This window comes from Mercurialis annua, linkage group LG8 (genome assembly GCF_937616625.2).
Source record: "Mercurialis annua linkage group LG8, ddMerAnnu1.2, whole genome shotgun sequence".
In the NCBI taxonomy this organism is placed as follows: domain Eukaryota; kingdom Viridiplantae; phylum Streptophyta; class Magnoliopsida; order Malpighiales; family Euphorbiaceae; genus Mercurialis; species Mercurialis annua.
In genome coordinates this window covers 42,665,578-42,675,921 of record NC_065577.1, presented here as the reverse complement: position 1 = coordinate 42,675,921, position 10,344 = coordinate 42,665,578, and the positions used below count along the sequence as shown (strand labels likewise).

Here is a 10,344-nt window from a genome sequence, read left to right as displayed (position 1 = left end):
ATTTTTAGAAAGGGTAAATTGCATCTGTATAGAAATTGGAAACAAAAGGGAAATAGAGTAAAAAAGGTCCTTAAAGGTTGTTTTTGAACCTTTTACCCAGAAATTCTCTTTCCTACGTGGAATATAATTTATGTCTTTTCCGTTAGTTAACAAAGTTTGAGACCACGCTCTTAACGGATTTCTGTCGGAGGATTTTAAAATGCGTTTTCGTGAAGTTGGAGGATCATAAAAAGACAAAAATTAGTTTAAGGACCAGATAATTAAAAGTGGTATAGTTTAAAGACTTGGAAATGGGTTTTTCCTATTTTAAACATTAAGGACTTTTTTGAACATTTTACCTATGTGACACGTCATCATTTGACGGAAGAAATTAACGGAGTTAAATTTTTGGTGCGATGTGAGCCGTTTTGAACAAGTACGGGGTGTGAAGTGAGCCAACCTCGACCTTAGGGGTTTATTTATTCTTTTGGTCCGACTTCAGAAGTTAAAGTAAGCCTTTTGCAGTATTTTTTTGACAAAGGCTAATATTCATTGATAAAATAATAAGAGTACAAGAATAGAATAAATAATTATTTTTTATTTCAAACATCGTAATTTAATTCTTGGCATTATGGAGGTGGGTCGTTAGCCCCATCCCCATTTGCATTGTGCCAAGAGGTTTGTTATTTCATTTTATTTTAGGTTAATGATTAATTAATTTAATTTTGTAGAATGTGTTTTGGTTGATTATGGTGATGATTTGGAGTTGGAATTCTATGTATTTGTTTGATTATCATGGGGATGTCAGCTGACAATATTCATGGACTAATTTTGGCTATTTCTTCGAATATTTTTATTGGTTCTTTCTACCTTTATTATTAAAGGGTTGGGGCTACTGGAACAAGAGCAGGTCCTATTTTATTATTAGGATTAATCATCTAGTTTGGAACTTGATTTTTGGTTAATTTGTGTTTTATGTGGTCAGGTGTGGGAGGCCATTCATACTTGCTTCAACCATGGTGGTGGATTGGAATGATATCTAGTAAGCTCATCCTTTTTCTTATTTGTGTGCCTATCTGGAGAAATATACATATATTGAATACGCGTAATATTACGAACCATCTAGTGTATTAAATTGAACATCCATGAATATTTGAGTTGAGTTAGATTGAACTTCGAAAAGTTTCATATTAGTTAAAAAGTATATGTTTGGATGTTTAATTCAACAATACTAAATATGATACATATACTGAATAGTTCATAATTCCTGGAGAATTGGATCACGTAAGGATTTTTCGTATGTATATGCAGACAAAAAAAAGACCAACATTTTTGTGCATGAGAACTAAGTTTGGTGGAGTGTGAGGATTGATTTCGTTTTCCCGTATTCGTTTTGTATCGTTCCGTTTTCCGTTTCCGTGCAACCTAGGTTGGGGAAGCAGCCAATTTTGCTGCATATGCATTTGCACCTGCAATTCATGTTCCTCTCTTCCATTGGTTTCTTTGTGCTATATCTATGTGCTGTAGATAGGCTAACTGAAACATTGTTCTTCAGTGCAGTGCTTGCCCATTTCATACAAATATTTGCTCACTTAGCCTTTACAGTTAACTAGTTGATAAAAGTTTATAGAGTATTTGATAAAAAATACAAAAAAAAAGAAGTTAATTGTTCATCATGTTAAAATTAAGGAGGCAAATTGATACTTGAGCTTTATTATGAAGAACAAAACTATTTCTTGAATAGATTGAAACAAATTAAAACAAACGTGTATTTACAGACAACAAAACATTTAACACTCAAAATCTAATGCTTAAACCAAACAAGAATCAAAGAATTTTACTCTAATCTAATCTCTTCCCTAATTTGAAACTAAACACAATAAATTTTTCCTTGATTAATCACTTGTTGATGGAACTTCTGCACCATCATCATCCCCACCAGATGGTCCAGCACTAGTTTCTGATCTAATTTCTTCAAGTTGCTGAACAATTTGTTGAACCTCGGGCCGAGCCGAAGGCGACGGATCGACACAATGAAGCGCTAATTTCAATGTATTAAGCAACTCATCACCAATTAAATTAGCATCCTTCATTAGTTCCAAGTCAAATACTTCATTAGTCCATTCTTCTTTAACTATTGAAGCAACCCATTGCGGTAAATCCACACCATTCATTGCTTCCCCGGGCGATTTTCCTGTCAGAAGCTCTAACATTATCACTCCAAAGCTGTACACATCGGTTTTCGTGTTCGATTTCTTCAGCTTCGAAAGCTCGGGCGCTCGATACCCTAATGCGCCCGCGGTTGCAATCACATTCGTGTTGGCTGCACCAGTCATTAGCTTAGATAATCCGTAGTCTGCAATTTTAGCATTTGTGTTCTCATCAAGAAGTACATTGCTTGAAGTTAGGTTTCCATGTATTATATTTTCATTGTTGTGAAGATAGAATAATCCTCTAGCCATGCCTTGTGCTATTCTCATTCTTGTTGGCCAATCTATTGGTGTATCAGGTCCTCTGGCTGCAACAATAACAACAAAAGTCCAAATTAGTTTGGTTTAAAATATTTAATATCCTTATAATTCACATCGGTTTAGTTTTCAAAACATTTAAAACCTTAGATTAAATTCGGTTTGGTCCAAACCGAATGCACAACCCTACTTATCTCACACTCTAACTTAAGAATCGAACCGATTCTCCGGACTTCATCTCATTTTTACTATTTTGAAGGCTATACACAAATCCATTGATGACTCTATCAAATATCACTTACACTAAACACCCAAATTGAAAAAATGATGATAAGTTTCAACTTCAACATAAAAAAAATTAAAGAAAAATTTAAAAATTCACTTACCATGTAGAAAAGTAGCAAGGCTTCCTTTAGGCATGTAATCAAAAACAAGAAGTTTCTCTCCTTTAGGACCTAAATAATAAGCTCTCAAAGCCAAAAGATTTAAATGTCTAATTTTACCAAGTTCATTAACCTCATTTTCAAATTCCTTTTGACCTTTAGTAATTTTTTCTCTTAATCTTTTAACGGCCACTTGACTCCCGTCTTCTAATGTCGCCTTATAAACCGTCCCATAAGTACTTTTCCCCATAATCTCAGCCGTTGCACATAACAAATCATCCGCCGTAAAAGCTAAAAGCCCATCAAAATGTACTAATTTTCCGCCGGATTCTCCTCCGCCTTCCACTTCTCCGGCCACCACCGGAATACCCTTTTCTCCTCTTGCTGCAGCCGCCGCCCTGGCGGTGGCTGCAGCCCCGGTTTGACCGGTTCTTGATGCTGATCTTTTCCTTATCAAACAACAAATCAAGATTAAGCAAAGTATTATAAGTAGAATTAAAAGTGCACCGGCAGCTATGAGAATTATATCTTTAGTACTTAATCTCCGGTGACGCTTCTTTCTTGGCAACTCCGGCGGCGGAGACGGCGGTTGAGTTGCCGGACATAAAACTGCTGCGCCACTATATCCACATAGCTGAATATTACCGACAAAAGAGCTTGAGTTGAACTTCTCCGACAGACCAACCGGAACAGAACCGGACAGATTGTTATACGAAACATTAAACAAAACAAGCTTATTTAAACCAGCTAAAGAATCCGGAATTTCTCCGGTGAGCTTATTTTCCGACAAATCAAGAGCGGTAAGCGTCGAAACATTCCCTAATGTCACCGGAATATGACCGGAAAATTTATTTCTCTTCAAATTCAAATAAGAAAGATTACGAAAACCATCAAAAACATCCGGGACTTGACTACCGAGATTATTCCCCTCAAGATTTAACAAAACTAGCGAAGAAAGATTCGATATCGAACCCGGTAAGCTTCCATTAATGAAATTATGAGAAAAATCCAAGAAAATTAAAGAACGAGAGATTCTAACAGGAAAAGAACCAGACAACGAGTTAAAACTAACGTTAAGTCTAAAAAGCTTGGTAGCATTAGCAAGAGTGTCAGGAATTGAACCTGTTAACAAATTATTACCAATGTCTAACGTTTGAAGCAACGGACACAGCCCTAAAGTTGACGGAATTGAACCTGAAAATCTATTGTTGAACAGTTGAAGACCTCTAAGATTAGGGAGAATCCCTAAAGTTTTAGGGATGGGACCGGTGATGAGATTATCATGCAGACTAAGTTTTCTAAGAGCTTGAAGCTGGCCAATTTTGTCAGTTAATTTGCCGCCTAAACTCTTCCATGGAAGCTGGATTACTATGACTTGACCTTGAGCACATTTTATCCCAACCCAGCCGCCGGAGCAGGCGCCGTAGCCGGTGTCGTTCCAGCTTTTTAGGAGCCCTTTTGTGTCGATTAACTCGGCTTTGAAAGCTTGTAATGCTTGAAAATCAGCTTGTGTTACTACAATACCGTCCCAATCTTGGGTTGAAACTGGCTTTATAACGCAAATTAAGAGATGAAGAAGAAAAATTGAAGCTAAATGTAACTGAATCCTCCATTTTTTGTCAAGATTTTGAAAAGGGTATTTGGTGGAATTTGTAATCATTTTCAAGAAATGGATTAAACCCTAGAAGATGATGAAGAAACAATGAAACAGGAGCCAAAAAGACTAGTTGGGTAGTTTTTGTAGTGCGAAAAATGAAGAATCTTTAGTATTGGGAGAGAGAAATTTGGAGACAAAGATGTCAGTAGAAAGCAATAAGTTGCACAGAGTCTATAACGGCTAGTTTTTCATATTCATTCATTCATAAATCTCCATATTTAAATTGAGGAAAGGGTCAATAGGGCCCTTCAACTTCTGATTCAGGATAAAATAACCAGTTTCAAGTTATTTTGACCAATTAAGGATAAAACTATGTATTTTTTTAATCAATTAAGGACACAATTGCACAATATGAACATGTTTCTAGACCATAATTGATATAAAAAAGAAAACATTATCCTTAATTGACTAAAAAATTAAGAGTAATGTACTTATTAGTTAGAATGGTTGGAAGAAATTAAAGATAAAATTGCATAATATGAAACCAAGATAACCCATTTTTATCTTTATTGATATAAACTAGAGAGTATAGTCCTTAATTGAGTAAAAAAAGGCATTGTCGTTAACTGGTCAAAATGGTTAAAAGCAATATGAAAAGTAAAATTGCACAATATGAATAAATTTAGAGACCGGAATGATTCAATTTTATTCTAATTGATCTAAACATAGAGAGTATTGTCCTTAATCGACTTAAGAACTGAAAATATTATCCTTAATTGATCAATATAGTTAAAATGAGTTATTTGACCATACATTATAATTTCATGGACCAAATAGACTCTTTACTTTACATTCAATTTTTTGACCAATTTTCATTCAAATTCATGAGTTATACATATAAAATTTGGTCTTTTAATGCGTCAACCGCGCCTTATAACGACTCTCTTTCAATTCTTTAAAGATCCAGCAAGAAAACAAAAACATAAATTTGCAAAAGAACATCACATGACGAACAGAACCGAAAAGACCATGATACCCTTTGTATACATTATAGAATAATGACATTAAAGACAAAAGAGCAAGGTGTTTACAGAGATTTCAAGTTGAGTTATTTATACGAGGATAATCAAGATGATGTATGTGTCTGTGTATTTCCAAAAATTCTTGACAGTAAAAAGTGGGGTTCTTGGTCAGTTGAGACCGTTGGATTAGATTTTTTTTGAAAAGGTTTGATCAAAGTTTTGCATGGATTTTTGGAAGTACTTATACTAAAGAGTGAGCTTTAGCATTTAATGATGGCTTAAGGTCTGAAAAACTACCGACCTTTCAATTTTTTTTCAATTGCACTCTCACCTTGTAACTTCTTCAATAGCACCCCATTTCGTATTTTTGGCTTTCAATAGCACCCCGACCTTGTAAAACAGTCAATTTTACCCTATTTTGTATTTTTGACTTTCAATAGCACCATAAATTATTAAATTAAACTCATTTATCGAAGACTTATTTGAACTTTTTTTAAGTTAAAAGACTTGTTTAAAAGTGTCCAAGTAGAAAAAAGTATGATTTCACCTTTAAATTTAATTTTTTTTGAAAATTTTCATCCTTATAGTAATCAAATCATCTAATTTTTTTACTTTAGAGTGCTATTGAATGTCAAAAATACAAATAGGGTGCTATTGAAAAAATTACAAGGTGAGGGTGTTATTGAAAAAAATTTGAAAGGTCGGTAGTTTTTCAGACCTTAAGCCTTTAATGATGAACTCTGTTTTTGAAAAGGGGCTTTTCTTTTAAATGAGGGTCATTATCGTCATGTAGCATATGTTGTGGTCCATATTTGAAGTCTATTTTTATATTTTTTTCAGGTTTGATGGACTTTTATCACTGCATTGTTTGGGTAAAATTTAGAGGAAATTATATGTGTCACGCGTTTTTAAAAAATAATTCCAAAACTACGTGGTCAACAATTTCTTTGCGCACAAAGTTGAGAAAATTGGGCTTAATACGGAATTAGTGAAACTAATCCCACTAGGCACACATATTACCTTTTCTTTTGCAATCAAAAGTTAACCACTTAATTAAGGGGGTGTTTGGTTCAGTTTTTTGGTGCGGCTTTTAATTTTTGCTTTTCAAAAAGCTCCACCAAAATATTTGGTGAGGAATTTTTCAGAGCTTTTTGGAGCTTCTTGAACCTCTAACAGCTGCTGTTTAAAAAGCTCCATTTTGGGGCTTTTTACCAACAGCTGATAGCTGTTTCATTATTTAGATAAAATTACCCCTATTAGAATAGACCGTTTTTTATATATAAAATTATTTAAATTATTTTTAAATACTCTAATCATTTATAAATTATATAAAATTATTTTATTTATATTAAAACAAATATAATTTAATAACTTTTTGAAAACTTTATTACAAATTTATCAAAAAAATATCTAAATAAGTTTAAACTAAATATTATTTCTTATAAAAAATAATTATTAATACTTTTATTAAATAATATATGATATAATATATTCATAATTTAATAAATAAAAATAAAAATTATTGCCCTTTACGGTCATTTTATATATAAACAGTTACAGCTAATTAAATCTCACCAAACACTTATGATCTATCAGCTATCGGCTACCAGCCAACAGTTAACAGCTAACAGCCACCAGCTATAAGAAACAGCTGAACCAAAAGTTATTTCTTTTTGATAAAACTATGTGGTTAACTTATTAATTTTGCAAAATTATATATATATATATACCTGAGTTATTATTTTTTGAAGAATAGCTGATTATTTTTAATTTGTCTTCTTTCATTTTAATTTCTTTCTCTTATTTTCTCTTTTATTTTTTCAAAATAAGATTCTTTCTTCAATGGCTAAAAAAAACATATGTATCTTATCGTTCGATTTCATATTAAAATTTTGATTATTTGATTAGGGTATTCTTATCTATTCTTATGATTAAAACTATATCATTTTTGTTAAAACTATATAATTTTGTCCAATAATAGAAATATTATGCATATATAAATTGTTGATATCAATTTAAAAAAAATATTTTTAATAATTATTAAATTTTTGACAAATTTATATAACTTTCATTGAAATAAATATATTTTGAGTATTTTTATTAGGAAATAATTAATATATTTTGAGTATTTTTATTGTATACTTTGTGTACACTTTATAGAAAAGAGTAACTATATTTTATGTATTTTTTATGTATACTTTATAAAAAAAAATATATTCTATGTACATTTTGTGTACTTTTTGTATATTATTAAGAAATGTCTTTTTGTATTTTCTAATGCAGAATGATGAAAAACAGAGATACTATTGACAGTGAAGAAGAAGTTGTTAGATGGATTAGCAGAAGAAAAATTTCAAGGAGAAAAACTACTAAAGCTTGATCTTTTACATAGACTTGATTGTTATTTTTGAAATTTTATGTTTTGTTTGAATCTGAATATTTGTTTGCCCTTTTTTTAAATTGCTTAACTGTTGTTTTATGTAAATAGATTGTGTTTTGTGTTATAAACTTGTTACTTGTATTTTTACATATTTATATTACATATATATAAAATATAATTAAAACATACATAAGTTATACTAGAAGCAGAAATTTCAAATTAATATAAATAACAAAATATATTAAAAATATACATAAAATACATTTATTTTAGTAATTTTATACCAAGAATATGTACTTTTGTTTTTTGTAGGGTATGGTTTCATTTAAAGTATATATTTAGTATAATTTTGGATGGAAGACAGATAATATATAAAAAGTATACCATTTCAATAACACCAGAATTTATCAAAAATAGAAAGTATATTTAAGATATACATAAAGTATACCACATACTAATTTCAACAATGATTATATAAATTTAAAAAATTTAAAAAATAAAGTAAAACTATCACATGTTTCTCTTAGGTAAATTTCTGCAAGTCTTTTTATTATGCTTCTTTTTTCCGCACTTGCATGTTACTGTTTGCTTTTTCTCCCATGACGCCTTATATCTTCTTTTCTTAGATCTTCTTGAAACAATTTTGCCATAAGGAGGAAGAGTAATATGATTTTTAGATTCCAATATATCCCATGTTTTTTCATTAGAAATTGGATGCATGGTTGCTTTATACATGAACAAATCGAAGATTCAAGTAAAACCTAATTATGAATTCACGGTAGCTACACAGACATACAGAAAGCATATTTAAAGTAGACAATAAACATCTAGGAAGTTTGACTACTGCAAAATTGAATTGAAATTTATTGCAGCTTCATTCCAATGAAATTGTTTCCGGCAAAGCTGAAATCAATTTTAGTTTCTAGACAAGATTGTACTAGTAGAGAATTTTAATATTTGAAAGAATACACAAATTATACATAAAGTATATAACAAAACTGCAAACAGTATAAAAAAACAGAAGATTGTACCTTCCGTTGTTCGAATGTAAACTATAATCAATCAATCACAGATCATGCAGTTATAGTATACATAAAACATACCAATATACCATGCTATTAAATACTAAAAAATATACCAAAATTATACAAAAGGTGTACCAATAGTATACGAAAATTTATTGATGAATATTTAAACGATTTCATGCTAGATTTAAGAAAATAAGACGAATACAAAAATAAAAAAAAGTGTACATATTCATCTTTAAGTAATAAAAATAACTTATTTTTAAAAGAAAAAAATTGGTTAAGAAAAAAGAAGTTGAAATATAAAAACATACACAATCTTAAAAAATAAAAACAAATAAGCGGATCTTTAAAAATTGGATAACCAATTTTGAAAATAAAAATACATATAACACAATTTTAAAGTTGGTATAAGACGGTCGACGGCGGAGAAAAGATGGCGAAAGAAAATGGCAATGAAGAAAGATGGCGGAGTAAAAATGGCGGTGAAGAAAAGATGTGGAGGAAAGATGGCAGTAAAAATGGTGAGGGAGAACGGAAAAGAGAAAATTGGCTATAAAAGAGAAAGAGAAAGGAATGGTGATGAAAGAGAGTAAAAGAGAGAGAATTTAAAATTCAAAAAGAAAAAAATGACTGAAGATGAGTGTTGAGGTGTGTGAGAAGTCTATCTTAATTATATAAGGTTCAGTGAATTGTTTGCTATGCGTGTTGGAATACGTGCTAAATGCAAAAAGTTTTATAATTTCTGTGTCAATACAAATTCGTTTTGGTCAAAAAATGTTGTTACCAATAAAAAGGTTAAACGCGTATATTTCTAATTATTTTGTAAATAATGGATAATTTTCAACAAAGGCCTAAAATTTATAGAGAAAACCACAAAAATATTACTATTTAAATAGAAAATAAAAAAAATACACACCAACCTAATAATTTACATTGATACCAAAAAAAGATAAAAGTTTACATATTCTAAGCAAATCACTAAATAGGAGACACATGGCACAAACAAAAACAAAAAAAAGGTCAAAAACGTGTCATAACTGGTCAAAAACGCGTCTGACATGCGTCAGAATCGTGTCTGACACGCGCGTCAGTGACGCGTCAGCGCGTGTCAGCAAATTTCAGCATGTCAAAATAATTTAAACATGTATCAACTATGTATCTGTTATGTATCTGAAATGTGTTGCTGATTCATTTTCTCATATTTTTAAAAATATAAATAAATAAATAAATTTATATGTGTATATATATACACACACATATTATTTTATGTACTATTTATGTATATATGTACAATATATTTTAAATTCAAAGATATATATATCATATACTTTAAAAACGCATCAATTTCGTTATAAAAAAGTATATATATTATATTTTATGTAATAAAAATATACGTATCTATCATATATAAATTATATATATAAATTGCTTCTAATATGTATTTAAAAAACGTGTTTTCCTATTAAATATTTGATGCTTGCTACGTC

General features: G+C 30.5%; 1 protein-coding gene across 1 annotated transcript; it reads right to left on the bottom strand.

Moving 5' to 3' along the window:
• Positions 1–1,663: 1,663 nt before the first annotated feature.
• LOC126662371 (probable leucine-rich repeat receptor-like protein kinase IMK3) lies at positions 1,664–4,616 on the bottom strand. Its single transcript, XM_050356338.2, has 2 exons — positions 2,834–4,616; positions 1,664–2,497 (listed from the first exon to the last, which is right to left on the bottom strand). The coding sequence occupies exons 1-2, from the start codon at positions 4,488–4,490 to the stop codon at positions 1,875–1,877; spliced, it is 2,280 nt and encodes a 759-aa protein (XP_050212295.1). The 5' UTR covers positions 4,491–4,616; the 3' UTR covers positions 1,664–1,874.
• Between the last annotated feature and the right edge of the window lie 5,728 nt (positions 4,617–10,344).

Excerpts from the sequence above, each read along its gene's own strand:
- LOC126662371 (XM_050356338.2), bottom strand. The coding sequence starts at position 4,490 with ATGATTACAAATTCCACCAAATACCCTTTTCAAAATCTTGACAAAAAA. Across the intron at positions 2,498-2,833 it reads CCTTGCTACTTTTCTACATG|CCAGAGGACCTGATACACCA; the intron begins GTAAGTGAATTT and ends TTATTGTTGCAG.